Below are 23,540 nucleotides of genomic sequence, written 5' to 3' on the forward strand. Positions count from 1 at the left end.
GTTGCCGAGGTGGAGTGTGCAGTAGAAAGGAGAGCTTTGAAGATAAGAGCTGTGTGCGCTTCATAAGCTCATCCCCGGTGCTCCGAACAAAGGACATAAACTAATAAAGTCAGATTCATCTGGGGGCAACCTACACTCACAGAGGAATATCACCCCACACTCTGATTCAGAAAGGCAAACGGAAATCTGCCGGAATTCTTTTAAACTCCCAACACAGATCTCAATTTAAAAAATGACACACACACACACACACACAGAGAAAAACTCCCGGTAATAAGCAGACCTCTGATGATCTAAAGATCCACAGCTTCATTTATTGACTTAGAGAAAGTAAATGGCATTTCAAATACAACCTTCATACCTTAATAGATGAGGTCACCCTGAGAAAGATGATACTGAGCCCAGCAGTGGGAAACCTCCCTCTAGAGAGCTGCTTTGATTTACAAGGTCAAGGAAGTCTTTCTCATAGAAGCAATAGGTTTTTAGTGACTTGGACTAAAATGGAAGAATTTAAAAAGAAATTAAGCATGGAGATTGAGACAGCCAACAATTACAAGACTGTTGGTCAACCAAAGGAATGACCTGTGGAGAACAGAGAAGCTCGAACCTAGAGGAGTCAAAACATTCACTGACACCCAAGCAACTCATGTTTGTCTTAGGCATGGAGATCCTGTGTGTATTGATGAAATCCTTGTGAGTTTCCTAGATGGATCTAAATGAGCATCTGTCACGTGGGTGATTTCTCCTCCAGGGGCTCTGAGCAGTATCTGGAGACATTTTTGCTTGTCTCAGAGTCTGGGGATGCTAGACTGGCATTCAATGGGTGGAGGGAGGCTGTTTCGCATCCTGTAGTGCACAGGATGGACCTGACTACAGCGAGTCATCCAGTCCTGATCCTGCCATAGTGTGTCCCATGTCCACCATGACAAGAAGCCAGAAGATGTGACCTCCAGAGATGTTCCTCAGACAGGGAGATACAGCGCAACATCATGCCCTGGGAGGAGTACACACGGTCCTGAGGGGTGTGGGGAGGTAAGCTGTATAAGGTGGGAAACTTCTGGAACCCCTGTGGGAATTCTGGGATGGCTGCAGTCTCCAAGCACCCAGGGACAACTCTGTCCCCACACCAGGATTTGGGACAACTGCTTTCTCACAGTCTCATTACTGGCACACAGACTTGGAGCTGGCATGTCAAGCCCTGGGTGAGTCGCAGGTGTAAATGACCAACAAGATCACTCCTGAGCTGACCGTCAGCTTTGCCACCTGAGAAGGGACAGGCCAGCACTTGCCTCTCTCGAGCTTCCCGGGCATGAGTCACATGTAACCAGATAATGATGCAAATCACTGTCAACATTTCTGAGGTTTTATTCCAGCATCTCATGGAATGATAGAGCAGAAATCAGCCTCAGAGACTTTCCATGCCAACCTCATTTCAAAGAAAGCTGAAGTGCAAAGTGAAGGTTCTCCCTCTACCCCCCCCCCCCCACAGCAGGTTAGTAACAAGGTAGGGACAGATCTTTCCGCTCTTTGTAGATAAGATGCTTAGAAACCATCCCCTTCTCCCATCCAGTCCCATATGCTGGCAAAAAAAAAAAAAAAAAAAAAAAAAAAAATTTAAAAATTAAAAATAAAAGAAAGACTGAGTTAAATCTCAAACAAACAAGAAGATACACGTGATCGCAAAGCACATTGCTGGCACAGGGTGCTGGGGACTACTTTATCTTGCTCAATGGTTGGTGGGATTCTGAGCTTTGTAGGGCTGACTCAGAATTCCATTTATTTCTCCTCTGCACCCTGAAACCAAGTCCAGACAACCCCAGATCTCAAATAAAAGTTGGTGTCTGCTGCTGTGAGTTCATGAATAACCCAGAGTCAAAATTAGGGAGGGAAGTGACCATTTACCCACTCTGTGTTTTAGGGGTGGGGTGGGGAGGAGGCAGGCTTCCAGAGACAAGGGCACGGCCACAGGATCACGTTGTCACCCTGCTTGCGCCTTTTCTTCTAATGGCCTTAAACTGCCAAGTGGCTGCAAGTACTGATTTTAAACCCTTTTATGGAAAGTGCCATACCCTTTTCTGCTCACATCACTTAAAATAATGAGTTAGCTGCACTTGTATTAGTCTGTCTTTCAAGTGGATTAAATTCATAGGCTCGCTCCCCTCCAGTCTCGCAAGCCTTGGCCTGGCTGTCTGAACCTCCAGATTAGACTGATGAGCACATGCCAGACAGCAATGAAACGCAATTACCTAGGCAAACTTTTGAAGGATTTGAGCCCTGGGGCACAGGCTGTTTACGAAAGACTAAAAGCACCGTTTGTACTGAGCAGGACCAGTTGCCCTGGTCGTTTGGAGCTCTGGATCCCGCCTGCCACTGGACTCCAGGCAGGATTTCTAGGGGCTGATAACATCAGACTTCTGTCCGCACCTCAGCACCTCAGGGTCTTTGCTCTGTTTTTCAACAAGAAAATACAAGTACCAACAAAAGCCTATTATAACATCTCTCTTTGTATTCACTGACTCTCTCTCTCTCATTGGTTTCTTTTATTTTAGTTTTGTATTGTGTACCACCCCAAAAAGAAATGCAGCCAGAAATTATCCTTTAGCTGATTGTCTCTGAGCTGCTTTGGAAATGAACAACCTTTCCAAAAAACAAGAACTTCCTGTCTTCTCAAAAAAAAAAAAAATTAGCAAACCAGTTTTCAAAGCACATCCAAAGAACTTTCCCTATGATTTGAACAAAAGAGACTTCTGAGGAATGGAGGGAAGAGGAGACACAAAGAAACCAGGAAGGGAAGACTTGACAGGAGAGTGACAGGAGGTCTTTCCTCTGCGGGTCCACATGTTACTATTATTATTTTTCTCAGACAGAGAACAGACAAAGAGGGGCTGCAGTGATTCTCGGCCCACCCATCAGATGGGGTCATGTGAACGATGGAGGACACAGCAGGGGGGGAGGTGGGGAAGGTCCACTGCTCCCTGGACTGGCGTGAAGCGTGAGTGAAGCGATCAGGTTGTGAGGGTGGGCCCCCGAAGCCCCAGGCCAGGCAGTGGGTCAGGCTGGGAAAGGGGCTTCCGTTAGGGGTAGGAAGGTGGGAAGGACAGCCAGAAATGAGTGAGTTTGGCAGGATGGGTTGCCAAGTGCTGGGAATGGAGCAGCACTTTCAGAGGAGGAGCAACACAAGGATGCCTGGACAACAGGAAGCAGGAAGCAGGCTGGTGCTTTGGAGGTAGTGGTGAGGTGGGGCTGGGATACCAAGGAAGTCATGAATAAATAAGAGTCTTACTTATTTATTGGGGTCTAGATCTCTAATTAAATGTGTGAACTAGGTCCAGGTATTTGTCAGACAGCCTCCGGTGAGGCTGAGCTGTCTGAGGAGGAAGGAAGACACAAGGAAAGCGGGTGAGAGCAGAGCATTTGGCCTGGGGCAGGGAACATCGGAGGGAAGGGTATTACTGCTTAGTTAACAGAGGCTGTGGAAAGTCACTGGACCAGAACGTCAAGAGGCATAGAGACTCGCCATCTTCCTCCTTGTCACAAAGCAAGGGAGAGGGCTCAGGGTGGGGTGGTGGGACTGGCCAGGCTCCCTGTCCCAGGCTCTCAGCTGGGATCAGGGAAGCAGAAAAAGGACAAGAAGCCAGGGGCCCTACCTGCGAGTTGGTGCTCTGGGAGAAAGGTAATCATTTGGGGAAGAAAATTCTGAAATTGGGTTTAAAACCTACAGAGAGAGTTGTAACCTGCTGCCCTGAGACCAGGGAAACTCCTTCCCCAATGACTTCTGCTGGCCCCTTTCCTGGAGATGTGAGCTAGCATCCTGGAGGCCCAGGGTAGTAAGACAGGGACACCAGCCCTCCTGGGATTCTCCTGACCTGCTGGCCTCAGAGCCCGGATGGCTCTGGGAGGGGAGGGATGTACGCAGTGCTGCCTTCTCATCGGGGGGTGGTTGGCTTTGATCACCCCGCAGCACAAAGGAAAGGGCCCCCCGAGATGACCGGGAAGCAGCGCTCACACACACGACCTCTCTGGTGACAGCAGAGGGCCATGTAGGGGGAGATGTCAAAGTGAGAGGACCCGAGTGGTCCGGGAACCTGGCAGAGGAGTCAGCCTGCAGCTCCATGGGGACAGAGATGTCCTGAAGGACACAGTGCAGTTACGGTGCGTTGACGATCGGCAGGATTTGGGGGTGGCGTGGGGTGGTGACAGGAAGGGGCTTCCTGGGTAGGAGGCCAGCATGGATGAAAGCCCGTGAACAGGATGGCAGCTCAGTCACCTCGGGGCCCAGGCTCCTTTCTGCCCAACCGCTGGTCATTTCAGAGCGTGGATGGGTGGAGGAGGACGGAGCAGCTCCTGGCCCCGAGCGTGGCGGCGTGGCTGGAGCAGCTCCATGGGCGGATCTCTGGCTCCTCTATCAGGCCCTCCCTGGCCATCAGCAGGTAGAAAAGGTGGCATCTGCTTGCTTCCTATGCCGTGTCCCTCTAAAGGGGACAGGCTCAAGCTGAGTGGGCCCTGCCAAGAGCACCGGGTGAGGAAGTCTGTGTGACAAGGTCCACGTGTGAAGCCACAGGGTCTTCACACATATTGTCACTCAGGGTCACAAAGAGGGTCTCACCCCAGGTCAGAGGGCAGCCTGAAGTCCCCAGAATTCCCATGTCCCATGGCTGTTCACGCTGTCTCACTCTGCCGTCTCTGAAAAGCTGTCCTTTGTCCTTCTCGGGAGGTTGGGAACCTCCACGTAGAGACGGAAGGTGGCCGAGCCCAGGGATTAATGCCACAGAGACCGACTGGCCCCGCCTCATCTCTGGCAGGTCGGGGTCTCCAGTGAAGTGAACGGCATGCACGTGCGCTTTGCCGTTTCTCCCAGGCTGAAGTTCAAAGTCTGTGATGTGGTCAGAGAATTAATAAATTGTTCAAGGGTGAGAAGGATGGCCTCCTGTTTCTCCTTGTAGGAAAAGCAGAAGAGAGTGACCATGGGCACCTCAGTGCCCAATAGGGAGGTCAGCGCCTCCGTCACTGTGAAGGGCACTGGGACTTTGTGGAACAACTAAAGGCCCTGGGCCAGGGCAGCTCTGTGGGAGCAACCCATGTGCTCCTGTGTGGGCTCCCCACGGGGGTCTCACTGCAAAAGGCAGGTTTATAACTTTGGAAAACTCTTTTCTTGACCTTATCCTATGAGCCCGTGTGTGGGCTATGAACACTGTGTGGTTCTAGGAAAAATAAGTCATTTCAGGGTGGCTTTGATTGACTAAGGATCCTTGAAGGGAGGCCAACCTGGAAGGAGCTGCCTCTGTCAGGGTCTCAGGAGGGAGGGTTTCCACAGGGCCTGCAGACACAGGTGCTGGTGGCCGGCTCTGTTCTCTGTTGATCACATGGGACAGAAGGCTGAACTGGGATAGAACCATTTGCTATTTCATCAGTGAAAAATCTGGAGCTGGGGGAAAAGTTCCCTTCTGCTTTCTGCTCCAGTTGCTGCAATGTTAGTAAAGGAGGAGGAAAATAAGAAGAGAAAACCTCCCGGACAGGCTGGTCAGTGGTGGAAGGCCCAAGGTTCAGCGCTGGTCAAGCTGGGTCTGCGTGCTCCCCACACACCCAGCTTCTCCACTGGGCTGCTCAACCCCCATGGTGACTGGGAATTTATTCTATAACAGGCCTCAAGTTCCTTGTTTTGCAGAAGGAAACTCTCCTTAATAAGAGGACTACTGTTGGTATTGTTTGTTTGTTTTTGAATTTCCAAAAATAAGGAAAAGTTTATAAAATCTGGGGAGGCAGTGCAGAAGGGGGAGGGGACCCCCGTATTTCCAAGTCTCCTCCTGGCCTCTCCCAGTCCCCCTGCTCCCAGGCACCCCTCCTCCTGGTTCTGAATGTGAAAATAAGCAGGCTGAGCCGCCTGGACTGGAGATGTGTCTAACAAGGCGCTCATTGTCTCAGACAGGTGTGAGATTGGACTTGATTCGGGGCCAACACCTCCAGTACCAGAGCCAGCTCTGTGAGCTAAAAACATGCACCAACCCTCCAGTAATACCACTGCAGCCAGCCAGAGACTCAACAATTTAAGGCTTAGCACACACAACATAAATCAGAGGAGGATGGACCAGCCGACCGGCAGCTTCTTGGGCAGGTGCCTGCAGACTGTCTGCAGATCAGACTCTGCCTGTTTGGGTTATTTGAGACTTTTTTTTTTTTTTTTTTTTGTAATATAAAGATGAGAACCTGGGTGGAGCCGTATGCAGAGGCACTCTGGGGTTTGCCCTATCTTGTTCCAACAGCCCCTCTTTTGCCTAAGTGCTGTTTTGAAGGGACTGCTCAGGACGGTTCACATTGCTACTCCAAACACCAGGAATGCCTTCAAACTGGGGAGGATGGGAGAGGACAGCTGAGCACTAGAATAAGCATGCTGTCCGTGTGACCTGAGGCAAGTCACTTACCTCTCTGGGCCTCCATTGCTCATCTCTTTAAGGAGGGGGCTGACCATCCCATGATGGTTGAGCTTTCTATGATTCATTCATCTCCAATGGTCACAAGTTCAAAGTCACCATAAAAACTGTCCAGATCAGGAGAAATCACTACCGCTGGGAGAGTAGTCTCAACACCTCAGACCACTGTGCTTCCGAGGGACATCCATCTCCCAGCATCCCCCTTCTTTTCTTCTTTAGAAACTTGTAGTTTTCAGACCACTGAGGCAAGCCCGGGGCACAAGTCCCTGAGAGTGTGGGCGTGACATGTCAAGAGCCATGAGCTGTGGGAGGTGGAGGTGGAGAGGAAGGTCCCTTTGGCTGATGAGCACTGGTCTCCAGTCCCTGTTCCTCCCAGTAAACTAGTAAGTAAGTTTAGGAGAGAGGATGACAGAGCAACCGAGTCTCAGTGACGGAAAGGAATCCAGAAGCCACTCCATCAATGCAGGGATCTCTCCAGCACCTCTGAGAGAAGGGCATTGGGTCGCTGCTAATTCCTGTGACATTCCAGGGTGGCTTTTGGCCCTGCTATTCATGACCCTGACCCTGAATTCATGGACAAGGACATGGCTGCCACAGGGGGCCTTTATCTGGCCTTAGCTTTCTCACCCTCTGCTGTGTACTTTTTAGTGGGTAAATGGCATGAAGCTGGCAGTGGTGTCCTGAACTGGGACAAGGGGACTGTCATTCAGGCACCAACCTTCAACCCCTCCCAGCCTCAGCCTGCCAGAGCCGCCTGGCGTTCCCACAGCTGTGGCTCCTGGGCTCTGCTCACACTTACACACCTGTTTGCTGTCCTTCTTCTGGCCCGACAGCCCAAGCCACAGCCGCAAGCAGGCTTAAAGGGCCCGGCTTGTGGGCGGAATCAGCAGAGAGAGGTATTTACTTAAAATCACACAGGAAGGTGAAACTTGGTTCAAAGAAATCCTTTTGTAGATGGTTCATTAAAAATGCCAAAGAGACTGACCATTCACATTCTTGAATGTGTCCAATTCATGCAAGTCACGGGATGGGTGAGGGGTCATCTCTGACCACTGCCCACGTGGGCCCTGTGGCAGGAAGTAACCTGTCAACTCCATGGCAGCTGTTGCTCTCCTCTCAAGTCAGGGAGCAGGGCTGAAAAGGACGGAGGGTGGTTTGGAGAAGGAGACTCTGTCCCTGCTCGTTTTAAAAATCCCTAGTCCCACAAGTGTGAAATTCAACATTGAAAAAAATGGATACGGCCGGGTGCAGGGGTGCACGCCTGTAATCCCAGAGACTCGGGAGGCTGGGGCAGAAGGACCTGAGTTCAAAGGCAGCCCCAGTAACTTAGTGAGGCCCTAAGCAACTTAGGGAGAGCCTGTCTCAAAATAAAAAAATAAAAAGGGCTGGGGAGGTGGCTCAGTGATTAAGAGCCCCTGAGTCAATCCCAGTACGAAAAAAAAAAAAAAGGGAGATACAAAGAAGCTATGATACCAAATCAAACCAGGGGGACCGATCATCGCATTGAGGAAAAGCATATTTCTAGAAAAAGACAGAGTAACGCTGAGCACGGTTAAATGCCCACATGAAAGTTCCATACTGAGCACAGATTTAAACCGCCAGTGGGAAGTGTGCCCTGGGCCAGGAGCCGGAAGACTAGGATTTCAGGACCACCATCGCCAGGGCCATTCACCAAACCTCTCTGCGTCTCTAGAACCTCTTGGGTAAAATAAAGAGCTTTGAGCCAAGAAGGTGAAGTTCTCTCTCAACTTTACAGTTTAAATTCTCATTTGGCCTTGTGGACCCTGTGAGTTTTCCCACAGAAACAACACTCAAATGAAAACACCACTAAAACCAGCACTTCCTCATCCCCGGGCTACAGTCACTGCTGAGGAATAAGGAGATGTGAACGGCCATCGCCACAGAGCAGCCGAGGCAGGACTGGACAGAGACACCGCAGGACTGGACGGACAGAGACACCACGCTCTGGCAACACACCAGCGCCACCGGTGACAGCGGTGAGAGCAGCGAGAGTCACATGGACAATACCACTGCCTGTCTTCAAGGGCACAGTCCCCACAAGTATTGTGACCGCCGCTGGTGCTCTGCGCGTGCTGACCTGCGAGGTCCTCACAGCTGTCCCAGGAGTTAGGTACTGTCGTTACCATGACCAGCTCACAGATGGGAACACAGGCACAGAGGACATAAGTGCTTCTTGCAAGGTCACACAACCCATGTCCAACATCTTCCACACGGACTCTAGGGTTAGTGTTATGGATCCACCTGCAGTTTTCCTATAAAGTGCATTCTGGGAGGCCCCAAGTCTAATTTGAGGCCTTTCTGATGATAAGATGGAAAGAACAGCTCTATCCTGGTTCGTGGGATGGATGGACAGAGAGCTGGCATTCTGCTTTGACATCTCTAGGCTGCTGTGTCCTTCTTGGAGGGAGCCATGAATGACCAGGGAGAAAGTTTGAAAATAAGAGCAATTCCTTATAGACCTGCTAATCCATCCCCCTCCCCCCAAGGCGTGAAAGAATCAAATGAGGAAATCGGGAAGAGATTCTGGAATACAAATAACAAGATTTCCTTTCCCTTCCACCTGAATTGGCCATCCGTAATTTTACACAAATTGAATTTTAAAGTCATGCTTTGTAATTTGTGGAAAATTATATTAAATTAAACAGATCCACGTCTGGGCAATGACTTCTCTTATTTAGACAACATATGGTGGCTCAGAGCCTCTCAAAGCTTGATCCACAGGAAAATATCAACCCCACCCTCAAAATAGCCTCCCTCGGAGGCAGAAGAGCGAGGGGCTCTGGGGGCCTTGTTCCTGGCTTCCCTATGAGTGTCAGGGGAGGAACATTAATTCTTAGGTACTGCAGTGTCTAGAAGCACAGAACACTAGAGTTTCAGGCCACCTAGTGAATCACTTACATGAGTGACAAGGGAGACCATGCCAGGTCATGTACAGAGAAGGCAGAACCTTCTCCCAACCTAACATGCACCTTGGTGGTTGGACTGCCTATATGAATCCATTCTATTGATGTGAGATATTATTGTTTTATTATTGCCCTTGGTCCTTGTTATAATGTTGCTGCCTCAACTGCTCCAACAACAACCCAGATGCAGACACAATCACGGACACGTTACAGTTTCAAAAGGCGGGGGGCGGGGGTGTGCATCTCCCATTCCAAACACTTCTGCGTTCATCCTTAGGATTCCAGCCTTGTTGGGTAACCAGCAGAAGTGTGTCCTAAAACCGAGGCAATTATGGTTGTTCCACGTAGCAAGCAATTTACAACAAAGTACAGATGAAGATTAACAGACCTTGAGACAAGAGATCTAAATAAACCACTTAACGGGCAGAAAGGCCAAGTCAAGCCCTTGAGCTTGTGCTGACTTTTACAGATATTTTAATAACTTTATCATTATATAATTTGCCATCTGATATGTTCAGAGAGATGCACTAATGGAGTGAGAGTGGCCACAACAGTGCTGTCATCCCCTGAGACTTCATAAAACATCCAAGTCCATTCCCCTCGTATGACTGGCAACACCAAGAAATGCATCCCTAGTCACATGATGTCTTCCTCCCTTTTGAAATCAAGATGCTCCTTTAAAACTACAGAAGCAGCCCTTCTAATGAGGAATTGGCACAGTGGATGTGCTCTGGGTCTTGCTTGGGTCTGGCCTTGGAATGACTCAGGTTGAACACCTATCGGTGCTGAGTAAAGAGAACTCCTTCCTAAGCAGTAACCAGTGACTTCCAGAGCTGGGAGAACTACGGGTGAGGTGCGGACACTCAAGGTGGTACTGACCCACAGACTTCCCTGAGGACCCTCGGCACTTAGGACACCAGTGGAGTGACTCCCAAGTGCATCCTCCTCTGTACTTCCAGAAGGACCTGGCTGCTCACTACAGTGGCCCAAGTCTTGTTAAACAGACTGGATTATATTGATCTAAGGAGCCTCAAGTCAGTGGCCCAATTCGGACTGCATGGTAGAACCAAGATGGCGGGGTGACACAGGCACCATCCCAGTTCCCATTGTGCTTTCAAGCTCAGGTCTCATGCCACCCATTAGCTGTAGGGTACATGAGATGCAGTGTCCTTCCACCCAGTCCACCTGATTCCCTCCAGGAGGAAGAGCAGGGAGTTCCATCTTTAGGAAGAGCAACTCCTTTCCACAGGGGGTAGTTAGCTATGATACGATACAGAGAGATCAGAATTGGAAGATGACTTTCCAAATCTTGCAACTCTATTCAGAAAGTTCTAAACCCTCAACACGACCTGGAGGTGGTATGACTTAATGATAATGATGGTGCCCAGGGCTGTGGCAGCTTAGCCTTCCTCTGGAGAAGGCTCTCCTGCCCCTGGCTCATTTAGGCACTTAATGTTTCCTCTTGAAAATGCTTATATATTTTTAAACAGAAAATGTTTTCTCGTGCTACTCGGGAGAGCTGGGATGGGCTAAAACTAAACCTCGAGACTTTTCGTAGCTTGCTTAACAGAAATCAGTGGTCCATTCCTTTGTCCCTCCGTCAATTCTCAGGAGTGCACAGAGAGGCAACAGATATACACCCCGGACTAATATTTGCTTTGGGGGTGAGCTCTGCTATTTTAAAAAATTATTATTTTGTCTTACTTCCTGTAGATGGTAACTGAATCTCTAAATGTACAATGTACAATGTTCTGCCAGGAAGAGGTGGTAGAAGAAAAGTCTACGGAAAGAAACTGGGTTTGTCAGTGAAGATTTTATTTGCGGGCCTTTTGCAATCCTGTATCTTTAATCTCCAAAACAACTGGCACTGGAGAAAAAAGAGGTCCAGGCCGGGCTGAGCTTTGAAAGGGAGATGTGAATATATGGCTCACACAGGCACAGAAGCGGCTGTTGGCGTGGGGAAGTCCCTTGCCTCACTCCATGTCCCCTGAAAGTCAGGCTGGGGCACTCGGAGGGCAGGAGGGAAATAAGGACAGACAAGCAATTGCAGTCCCCCCACCCCCTGCACAATTTAAATCCCAAATGCTGGATTTTAAAGAGTCCGAAAATAACAAATAATAATGCAAATGAATAAAACCACCTCAGTTTGAAGAACTAGGTCTGTAAGGGCCATTTTTCATAGCTAATGTAGAGTTTGCTCTTCTCTTGGCACAAACTTTTGCTAAACTTTGATATGACTTCATGGCTACCATCAAAATTTCTCTGATGAATATTCCTATTTGAAAGACTCTCTTCAGGTGATTTGTAAATGTGGGATAATGAGATATGCAAAGTAAACCACTATTCCTTTGAAACAGATGTCCGGCAACGATGCTTTGCAGTAAAACCATTTGTTAAAAAGGCAGCTTGTTTCAAAACAACAGTAATAGATTCAGCTTCGTCCAGGAGGTCATATCCTTGAGTCCATCCCAGCTGGCTGGCTTTGGTCTTTCTGTCCTTTTCTGCTGCTCTGCTTATTGATATTTATGCTGCTGTGGGCTTTTGGGGACGAGGGTGAGAGGCACCCAGGTCTCCTGTTTTGCTTCCTAGACACAGGGAAACCTCCCTTTCCCTACCACTATTGGGGGCCTCTGTTTGCATTTGTATGGGAGTTCGAGAAAATACTGAAAAATGTCTTACCTTATCTAGGAAAAAAGAAAAAAAGAAAAGAAATCACGTGTTCTGACTGGGAAATGAAAGTGCATAGCACTAACCAGCAAGGGGTGGACTGAGATGCTAACGGCTGGAAGATGAGACTGGGGTGTGCAGGCACATGGCCTTGCGTTCCCAGTCACTGTCCACCATACCTGTCATGGGGGATGGACATGCACAAGCTATATTTGGACAAACCTGAATGCCACTGGCTAATGACCTGGGTGTGGTGAGTTGAATGGTGGCCCTGGAAAAGGGGCCCGTGTTCCAACCCCCAGAACTGTGAAGGGGTCTTATTTGGGAAAAGGATCTTCACAGGTATAATTATGTGAAAGATCTCGAGGTCACCATGGACTTTGTGGGTGGGGCCTAACTTCAATGACATGTGTCTTTGTAAGAGACAGAGGAAGAGATGAGACAGAGAAGGTCATGTAAAGAGGGAAGAAGAAGAGTCTGGAGGGATGAAGCCACAAACTAAGGGACACCTGGAGCCACCAAAGTCACAAACTAAGGGACGCCTGGAGCCACCAAAGCCTAGAAGAGGCGGGAAGACTCCTCCTCTAGAGCCTGCAGAGGGAGCCTGGTCCTGCCAACACCTCGATGTTGGACTTCTGGTTTCAACTGTGAGAGGACAAATTTCTGTGGTTTTAACCACTGAATCTGTGGAACTTCATTGTAGCAGTGACACAAAACCAATATGCTTGGTATTGTCAATGCCAATTGTGATGCTGGCTCTTCCTAAGTGTTCTCTGGGCTGGTTCTAACATCCTTGCCTTACATTTCCCAATGGCTGTATGAGCTGCAAGGATAGTTTTAATTCCCATTTTTCAGATGAGGAAACTGAGGCTTCAAGAGGTTAAGTATCTTGCCAAAAGTCCTATAGCACATGTGGTAGAGGCCAGTTTAGGAGGACCAAGATGGTTTGCCTCTTGGACCCTCCTTCTTAGCCTTCTGCTCTGCTATCTTCCTAATGGTCTTGCTGTTTAGTATCAATATCAAATAAGTGCACCAACTACAGCTTTGTTAAAAACAAAGCTTCTTCCCAACAAAACCTTTTAATGCACATGTGTTCCCGGCCTCTAGGTTCACAAGCATCAAGGAAACGCTTGGAACCTGTACAGCTCCTCAGAATAGCTTATCATTAAGATCAAGCCCTAAAGTAAAATCTTTCCCCCTTCTAATTAGAATAGAGGCCCAGAAGGTACTAGCGTGCTCCCGAGAACACGGTCTGACCATTCCGAATGATACCCATGGAAACATTAGGTCTGCGAAGGAAGCCTGCTAAAATGTGGGTCGCGATTCCGAGCGTGTGGAGAGGTCACAGACTGGCAGCCCCTGTGAAGGGCTGACTTATTAAGTACTTAGCTGTAAGTACTTAAATATGTCGCAGGCACTGGAATGGTCTGTTCTGGGGACTGGGTTGGTCCCTGTGCCTCTCCGTAGACATCAGAGAAGGCACATAAGGCCTGGCCACTCTAAGCACCACGAAGCAACCCCAGGGAGTGACTAGCCAGCAAGAATGTCGGCTACCTGGACTCCAGAGACAAATGGCACAGGGGGACCGGAGGCAAGGACCAGCGGCTCCTTTTCCTGTCTCCTCTCTTCATCTCTCCATGTCTACAGTGGGTTCCTTACTTTGATGTCTCCCCACGTCCCTTATCTTCTAGTTCGTGTTGCACCAGCCAAGAATATAGAATGTGTTTGTTCTGCACTCATCCCTCCAGGTCTTCCTTTCTCTCTCCTTCCCCTTTCTTCCCCTCCTTTTCCATTTTCCTCCGTCTTTCCTCCCTCCCTCCCCACCTTCCCTCTTAGTTTGCTGGGAACACCGAGCCCAGGCCTGCTTTTCCCACGGGTTCTGGTGCTAGAGATCTTCAGGTTCCCAAGCCCTACTACATCTAGACCAGAGGGGTTTTTTAAAAAATGAAATCTTGAAATCTTGCATTTTCACATTACAAGCAGGTCTTATAAGTTGGTTTCTAGCATTGAATGTTTGGCTCTGTGTGATCACTGATGATCATTCATAGATTTCCATATGAGAATTTCTGGTCACATCTAATTCCATGGTAATCAATGCCCCCACCACCCGGCTTTGTTCTCAAACTTCTAGAATTGCTAGAAGAAAAAGACGGGAGGGCTGGGGAGGAGGGAACGAGAAGGGGTGGGTAATGCTCTGCAGCTGGTATTTCCTGCATGTCTGGGAAGGGACTTCATGCCATTTTTTGGAGCTTTCTGGGCAAGAGGCCCCCAGGCCTCTCATCTCCTTCTCTGGCATTGCTCCCTGGAATCAGGGGTTGTACCTGCACTCCCTACAGGAGGGTGGGAAAGTTTGTCGACACAGAGAATCAGCTGACAATGAGGAACCCCGCACAACTGAGAAACGAGGCTGTTGAGTACCTCACGGAAGCAAGAGAAAGCAACCTGCTTAAAGTAATGTTAACTTTGGGGGAAGAGAACTATCACTACAAGACTGGTTTGAAATACTGAAAACCAGACAATGATCTCGGAAGACAGGGTCCCCTTGGCCACATGGAACTCTCCAGGGGAGGCACCCCCCATTCTCCCACAAGCTGATCAGATGTTGCCTGGGTTTGGATAGTAAAGAGGCTTTGGTTCCAATGGACCCCGCAAGAAAGCCGCATCCCCAGGAAGGCAGCTGCCCCCTCAAAGGAAGCAGAGTGGCTGGGGGCCTTCTTTCTGCCTGTGCATCCCCCTTCATGCATGCTCAGAGGCTCATTATTTTGAGTTGTCTTTTCTCCCCATCTTTAAAAACAAATGTACACAACAAATGTACAGGTGGCACACCTGTAATCCCAGCAGCAAGTTCAAAGCCAGTCTCCGCAACTTAGTGAGGCCCTGTCTCAAAATAAAAAAATAAAATAAAGGACTGGGATGTGGCTCAGAGATTAAGCATCCCTGGGTTCAACCCCCAAACACCAGTACAAAAAAAAATGTACAAATGTACCAAAAGGGGACAGTTTAGTAAGACACCAACCAGAGACCCCAGAGTTATCATTATCATATATCAACCCTGAATCGTGACACATTTGGCACAGGACGGCTCTGTGAGCGGCTTGCCCAATACCTTCCCATCTGTCGCCTCAACACTGGTCAGTCCTGTCGCTAATCCATCCTTGACCCAACTACAAGCTTGGGAGAGACTTCCAGTCCACCTGTGCTGGCTTCACAAACTGCCAGAAAGGCCTGGGTTTGAATGAGAGTCCAAGCTTGTGGGTTTGGAGGAGGTGGGCAGTTTTTAACCTCCGAGGTTCAGCTTTCCTATTAACCACGAGAGACTGCGTGAGCACGGAACAAGGCAGACCAAGGTCTGCCCCTGCCGCACCCCAACTAGGCCAGCGGAAGCCGAAGCCTGTGGGGAGATGCTCCCAGTACCCAGGGGACACAGCAACAGCAACACTGCCTCAGTTCAGCTGGACTTGACCGTGTTCTACACCAGCCTGTGTGGCTCTAGCCTCATCTCCCAGGAAGGAGGAAGTCACGTGGCCTTCAATGTGGTTCCTCAGATTTGGTAAATCAGAGTTAAAATCTTAAAATGACTCACTCGGGTTGCCCAATGCCATCTCTCAATGGGAGGTGAGACCAAACAGGCCTTGGACCCCAGCTCTTAGAATCTGCCCTGTCCCCTGTATTAAAAGGAATATGAGAGTTCTGAAACTCGACGGTAGAAGTCAATGACTTCTCGACTTGCATAAACATGAGGCCATGACAAAATGGCTTTCTATTCAATGTTAAGACCTGGTAAAATAGGAAGTTGAAATTAACCTCAGCCCTTGTTAAAACCTCAACAAACAAACAGTGGTTTGGTGGCATGGCAACCTGCCCCCTCTCCATCTGCACCCGCTTCAGCTCATTCGAGGTGTCTATTTTGAGTGATTCTGAAGCACATCTGATTCTAGATAAACAGAGGTGCTCTTCAGTATCAGTGATTTCCTGCTAACAGAGGAGCTAGCTTAAGCCTCCTGCAGAGCAGCCAGCAAGGCAGCATCCCCAGCCTCTCTGTGAACCACAGCAACCCCCGAGTCCCCAGTTACAGAATCTCTGTAAAGCAGAAAAACATTCACACAGCACCACTGAAGGGCTGCCCTGCCCACTTTTCTTCAAACTACTGCTGCTATTTCAAAAAGAAGTTTCTTAAAGTATCATCTTAATCTGGATGCTCTAGGCTGACTCTGGAAATCAACCATTTTCCTCACGTTGAGAATAAAGTGAAGTCCTGGTGAGAGAGACTTGAGTATCATCCCTGTTAACTTCTAATTTCAAAAAAAAAAAAGGGGGCTACTCAGAACTCTACTTGTGTGTAACAGCATTTTCTTATAGGAAGAGAGAGAAAGAGATGGAGTGTGGAAAGGAAGGAGACAGAAGGAGGCGGGAAGTGTAAGTAAGGGGAAAAGAGGGAGGAAAAGTAGTTTTAAAGAAAATATCTTGATCACTCATTTCTAAGATGTTCCTTCCATTTTACAAGTGAAGTATTGCATATCAAATCCATATTTTGGAGAGAAAGAACATCAGCAATATAGTTAACACATTCTTTAGAGTAGCAACCAAGCCCCTAGGGTACTCTAAAAGCGAGTCATGATTGCTTAGATGTTGCAGAAGTAACAAGTTTTTTAAAGGAACAAGAAAGGGGTGATACTTGGCACTAAGCACACAGTCCTCCAAGGAGCTCAGATGCTGGTCCAAGGCCCGGCCTCCACCCCAGAGCCCAAGAGGGCTGCCTGCAGCGGACAAAGAACTCAGCCCACCACCTTCCCATCCCCCTCATTCTTCTTTTTTTCCTGACAAAGAGGCATATCTGATGAAAAGAGAAACCAGATTATATTTGCTCCTCACCCAAACCGTCCGAAACACAGCAGACTCAAGGTGACAATTTCGATTGCTTCCCTACAATTGAATTTTCCATTGCCTTTAAAGATGCTTAATATTTTTCCTTCTGAAGTCAGTAGAGACAAGGCAAATCCCTTTATCAGCCTAGCAGTACAAGTGGTCACTGAAACGATGAGATGAACCTTTGATCTTACACACTGAATTGGAAGATGACTTACGTTAATTTAAATGATCCTAAACACAAGATAAAATAATCTCCTTGGGAGCTTTATTTTCATCAGGAAGAAATCACCCTCCTGCCCAGAGTCCATCTCTCAGTTCACATGCGCACCAGCTGCCCTTGCTTGCCGCGTGCACTTGCATTGTGGGACCTTTAAAATCAGTGTGCACATTTTGAATGATCATAAATGCTTATAATGAAGCATGAGGAAACTGATTATTTCATGGGACTGCTTTCTAAATACACCTACAATGAGGTCGCAGATGAGGGAGAGCCTCGAACCTCAAGTTTTAGGTTTCTGTTGGTGTACGAAAGGGCTACCTACAGGCAGGTCACTGGGCACCGTGTACATGATTCATCATATGGGAAGACTTCTTTGGGAACTTTCTCCACAAATAAAAGTCACCTCCCCCAGGAACCTCACTGCGAGAGCGAATAGCCTGGGCTTTCCATAGTGCTCGGCAGAAGATGTGGGCATGCCTTTCAAGAGCCCCACGTGTGTGAGCTCCCAAAGAAAGCGGATGGCCCAGAAACCCTCATGAACAGGTGCCTCTTGTGCACCCCGCAACACAACTTGCATGCAGAAAATGCCTGGGGAAGCCGACCCCCCAAGGAGCTGCCCTATCCCCTGCGAGCTACCCACCCTTCTCCAGATGTGCTGTCTATCTTTTCTTTTGAATTGAACCAGCCTGCTTCTTGGAGAAGGGAATGTTACTGTGACCGTATCATATACAGCTGTGTCCTGCATGGCACAGAGAAAATGACGGCATTTTGGATATCTGAACTGGAACCATGCAGCAAGGTGGCATTGACAATCGGTGTCTCTCCAGTGTCAATAAACCATGTGAGTTATCTCATTTGGCAGAGAGGGTTTTATGTAATTATTGCATTTTACAGTATTTTTGTGATCGCTGACTGGCCCCTCGAGGTGGGGGGACTTGCATTCTTAATTGGTTTGCAACTACTATGCTTGAGGTATTGTCATCCACGCATTCTTACTACTTCTTAATATTTTAAAAAGTAACACACATTAGAAGCAAACCCATGAATACTTTGAATTCAACGAGAACTTGAAATATCCCCACCTTCGCCTTGCTAGACACGCATGTGTAGGTGTAAGTGTGTGTGTGTGTGTGTGTGTGTGTGTGATGTCTGCCATCCCTAAAGAGTAAGCAAGAAAGCAGCACAACCAAAGGTAATTCTTAAAAAAAATTCCAGATTGCACGTATGTGTACACACACACACACACACACACACACACACACACAGAGTTGGCCCTCCATATCCATCAGTTCTGTATCTAAGGATTCAATCAACCATGGGTTGTAAATATTTTCTTAAAAACTTTGTACTGAACATTAGAGTTTTTTCTTGTCATAATTCCTCAAATAATACTATTACAACGACTTATTTAACATTTACATCAGCTACTACAAGTAGTCTCGAGATAGCTGGAAGTATACAGGAAGATATGTGTAGGTGATATGCAAATATTAAGCCGTTTTATGTAAGGGACTTGAACACCCATGGAATTTGGCATCTGCATTGGGTCCCAGACCCTATCGCCCACAGATACTGAGGGACGCTGTGTGCACCTGTGTGTGTCCACATCTCCTCTGCCACTGCGGCAGGGCTTCTCGACCTGCGCATCCTGTGGCGCTCTGGCTGGGGACTGCACTCCTAACCAGCTCCCGGTGCTGCTGCTGGCTGGGGCTCCCTTAGAGCATCCAGGAAAAGTCGCGCTGTCTGGGTGGGTGGGAGCCGCGCCCCCCCTGGTACTTACCCTGCATCTGGCTCTGAGGCTGAGGGTTAAAGGCAGTGGAGTGGTTCAAGGAGGCCCGAGGGGTGGGCGTGGGGGCTGGGTGGTGCGGGCTGACCCTCATGGCCGTGCGCCGCAGCTGCTCCAGTTCACTGAGCCGCTCAGAAAAGGACAAGCTCCCGGGCTTGGTCTGATCATCTAGTTTCTGACGATGTCCTATTGTGGGGAGTGGGTGGGGAGGGGTGGGAGACAGAGAGGGAGATGGGGAAGGAGGGAGGGAAGAGATAAGAAAATGTATTGTGGAGTTCCTAAAACTGGGCTTCTCGTCTTTCCCTTCCCCCTTCCCTCATCCCCAACGTGGACTTGCCGGACATCAGCCCCCGGGGCTGGCTGCCTCTGAGAATTCGGGGTCATTGTCCCTGTAGCAGACTGGGGCCTCCTTGGGGCCTCCTTCATCACACTGGCCACGGGTGGTCCTCCGGCCGGGGTCCTGGCCCTCACCCTGCCCTCTGCTCCCCTCAGCTGGGCAGGACATATGCAGGAGGACACGGGAGGTGGCCCTGGCAGTGGCAGCAGGGCAGGGAGCTGTGTTACTCGCTGGCGCTCTGCCACAGCTGTGGGCTAGCCAGGAGAGGTGCCCTCCCAGCGGCACCAGGGTGCCACTCCCTACTGCAAACCCAAGGGCCCTCAGGCCTGAGCGGCAGAGGAGTGGGCCCTGAGGTCAGCAGCACGCCCCTTCCAACAGGAAGCGGGGTGTGGTGGTGAACCACAGCCCCTGGGGGTCAGATTTCCTGTAACACACAGCGCGGTGCATCCAGGGTGCTCCCTGGCCCCTCTCCCGCTCCAGGCAGGCTCCTCAGGGTTACTCTTTCTTCCCCGAAGCCCACTCTCTGGGTGCACCCCGATGAGGGAGTGGACAGGAAGGGTGACCTGCCAGCCCAGGCCCTCTGCAGCCCAGAGCAAGCAGTCAGTCAGTCTGGTGAGCTTCCACAGGCTGGTTCAGGAATCTAAAGTGGGAGGGTGGGCCCTCGCTGTCTCTGTGGACAGTAGGTGTCACTGTCACCAGGAACAGCTGGCCAAGGTGCTCACATGAGTTGTGCCAGGAGGATTGGGCCTCTGGCTTTGTCTCTTAATCTCCCAACAAAATGTCGCTAAAGGACAGATGGCAGAGCCGAGGTTCCCATGTGGAAAGTGGCCACAGTGGGCCTTGGCAATTCATTCCTCTTTCAAAGAGGATGGCCTCTGGCTCCCTCCTCACCCTTGAGGTGTGTCTGGATAGGGTCCTTGACCGATTTCACAAAAAATCCTCTGATTGTCAAGCAGCCTCAAAACACCACCGGCTTGTGCCCCCAGAAAGTGCTCCTTGCCTGCCCCGTCCCGATCCTAAAGTCCCAATCCTAAAGAGAAAGACTCCCCAACTCCACTCCCCGCAGTCCAGGGTAGGGCTGCCACCCAGAGCAGCACATTTTCTCCTGGTCCCCCATCACTACAATTATAAAATTAAATTGTATAACTCATGTTATGGTTCCAAATCTCCGCGGCTTGCCAGTTCTTCCTGCTGCGGGGCCCCTTGGCACAGTTGACACTGTCTCAAATTCCAGACCAGAAAAAAGGCCCACTATATTGCAGTGATTTTATCATTAACAAGACCTGTTTGGCTCCAAAAGGAGGAAAAATACTTAAGCATAATATTTGTGTAGTTCAAATGCAACGCTCCTTCTTTTCATGTGTCACCCAGGCAAATCTGGACTCTGATTCAGGGCTCCAACCCACAACACTCGAGTCAAACGCAAACAACCTGAGTCACGCAGGCTCGGCCGGCTCACATGTGAGAGGCCTCTTACGGGCTGAGTATTTTAAGCACCAGTTCTGTGAACAAAAGGGGCCAGGTCCGGGAGCAACCCCCATCATCCCTTTCCCTTGGAGGTACAAAAACGTCCTTTTCTAGAACATTCTATTTCTATCATGGTCCAATTCCATGTCCCTGAATGGAGTCCTCCTAGTTCCTCCCTCCTCTTATGACAGACCCTCACTTCCTGGTCACATAAAAATCTGAAGTTTCCTTGCAGAACAACACACAATTTCAACTCAAAAACCTTTTAAAACATAATTTAGCCCTTTAAATGCCTACTATAGTCTGATGCCTGGTGTGAGGAGTCAAGGAAAGAAAATGTCAGGAAACATGATTCTGGAGTGTTCTACGGCCTCAGAAAGAATGCTGGTCGGCAAGGGCTTCCAGCAGGTTCTGTCTACATTTCAACTTCACATTCCTTGGGCACCCGGTGGCATTTCTGAAGAACACGGTGTGAAGGACAGTGGGTGACCCAGGGAATGAGGTGTACAGGACTGTCCCCAAAGCATGGCGTCGGGTGTGGTGGCCTCTTCGGCCAGTCTTTGAAGAAAGCCTATCGGTGTGTCTGCCTCAGCAAACCTGGGGACAGGTGCCACCAAGAACACAAACAGGGGTAAGTCATCTCCAGCAGCCACTGCGACCCCACACTACAGAAGACTGTGATTTTTATTAGTCCCTCTTATTACCCTATGCTTAAAAAAAGTTTTAACATGTGAACCATTTCTGTACTCGCTGATACCTGCCAAAATCGTAGTCATTTACAGAGATTAACTGATGGCTGTCTGCTTTAGCAGGAATGTTCAGGCATAACTCTCAGAGAAAACAATTCTTCACTCTAAGCTATTCCCTAAGCCCCGAGACTCTCGGGGCTGAGTTTAATGCCAGAGGATTGGAGAAGAGCTCATTCCACATTCTCCCCACGTGTGTTCTGGGAGGAGGGAGGAGCGTGCTGCCTCTGGAGGGAACTTGACCCCCAGGCTCACAACAGCACCACGGAGATGCAGCTCAGGGCATCAGGAAAGGAACAGCATCATCAAGCCCAAGGTGTGGTCCAGATGCATTCAGGAGCTAGAGCCCAGGAACACCCAATTCTTCTTTTCCGAAACCACCAGGCTTTGTGTGCCAAATAGCAATATTTTGCATGAAATATAGGAGCTTCCGATATACACTTTCAGATGGGGGAAAATGGATGCTTTATGTCTTCAGTTTCCTGTACTTGTGTGCTATTAAAACATCAATTTGCCCCCTGAATTTTAAATAGAGGAGTATGGAAAATGTTCACTATGAAATTCACTTTTCTGCTTCCTCACTGAGGGTGGGACTTCGGAGAGCAACAGGGAATTCAACACAGGATCAACCCCTGGGAGAATTACGATACAGCCCCGAACATATGCATGTTGGCAACCTGCCTTTTGAGTGTGTTGAAAGTCAGGCATGAATGTTTACGGGGTGCTGCTTGAAACTGTGGCTACCCCAAGACTTCACGCTGGGCTATCTCCCTGAATCTTAAACAGAGTTGAAAAGGATCCTAAATTCCTTCATTACCATTTTTACATTTATGGAGAAAAAGTACTTGATTGGAATTTTATTATATATGCAGAGTCACAAAAAGAACGAAAAATACAATAAAAATAAATGAATGCCATTTGCTAAATGTTTTACTTCATTACAAAAACATTCCTGTAGTTTCCTGGGATGGCTGCCCATTAGGGTATTGCTAAGTGTTACAATATTTTATGACAGATAATGAGACAAGCTTTCATTTTTCTCCCGTAAAAACTAGACTGAGCGGGCACGCATGTCTCATTGATAACTGAAGGGGCTTTTTCAACACGCCATTGTGATCTGTGGTGGTAAGTGAAATATTGTGTATGATCTTCTATCAGGGAAAACTGATATGACTGAATTGCTCCCTTTCTTGGAAAAGTTAGGCTAGAGTGGCTAAGGCATTTCCTGGCAGTCAATAACTTGTTAGTCCATGTTTCTGACATGGGCTTACAGTTTTCTTGAGTCAACAGAAAAACTAGGAAGGTGTGTACTCAAATCATTGGCATGATGAGCAGTTGAGAAAAATCTAGTGAAAGGATAACACTAAAGAGAGCCCCGTGTGTGCATGCGTGTGTACAAACTGTGGTTCTCCTGAAAGGTAGCTGGACTTCATACTCTCACTTTTCAAAGGACAGCTGCTTTTCAATAGATGTGTGCTGATTAACCTGACACTAACTACATGGCTCTAGATAGAAAAAGGTGGGGTTTTTCCTTTCTTGGACTTAGTTTGGGAGAAGAAACTGATCCATGTGGAGACAGCTCACCTTTCCTGTGCAACAGCCTAACCTCTAGGCTTCAGGGCCATTGGGATTTTCAAGTGACAGTACTGAATGTGAATGTAATCCCTCCTGAAAACCTCTCGCAGGTGTGAAGTTACCCAGCCTCCTTCCAGCTCATGTAATGTTGGGAAACATTGTCCAATACTATAGATTATTTACATATTACACATACAATATGTAATGAAACAAAAAACATGTAGTTGGGTAAAATATGTGAATACATTACAATGTCCTGTATATTACATATCCTAAAGTCTATCACAAGTGCATGTTTACAGTCCAATGTTCTAGAAATGTAGACAGCCTCATCTCTCATATTGTGAAACCAACAGAATAGCACGCTTTGTAGTGGTTGTTGGGCAAAACTGGAGAAGGGCCAAGAAATGTATCCTATTTTTTAAGTGATATGCGGGAAGCAAAGTTCAGAGAGGTTGTGCCCTTTAACCCATCTCACACAGCTAGTTAGAGGAAGAGCACAGGTCTAAAACACATGCCCC

At 48.5% G+C, this 23,540-nt stretch overlaps 1 protein-coding gene across 3 annotated transcripts in view; it reads right to left on the reverse strand.

The window, feature by feature from the left end:
* Runx1 (RUNX family transcription factor 1) overlaps window positions 1-23,540 on the reverse strand; it is a 230,826-nt gene that overhangs the window by 22,743 nt on the left and 184,543 nt on the right. For 2 of the 3 annotated variants that reach the window (XM_047563272.1, XM_047563271.1), the window contains one exon: window positions 18,889-19,080. The exons of the other annotated variant lie outside the window; for it this stretch is intronic. In XM_047563272.1, coding sequence (XP_047419228.1) covers window positions 18,889-19,080 — 192 coding nt within the window. The remainder of the gene's footprint in view (window positions 1-18,888; window positions 19,081-23,540) is intronic. 3 annotated transcript variants of the gene reach the window in all.

Source organism: Sciurus carolinensis, chromosome 9, assembly GCF_902686445.1.
Source record: "Sciurus carolinensis chromosome 9, mSciCar1.2, whole genome shotgun sequence".
In the NCBI taxonomy this organism is placed as follows: Eukaryota; Metazoa; Chordata; class Mammalia; order Rodentia; family Sciuridae; genus Sciurus; species Sciurus carolinensis.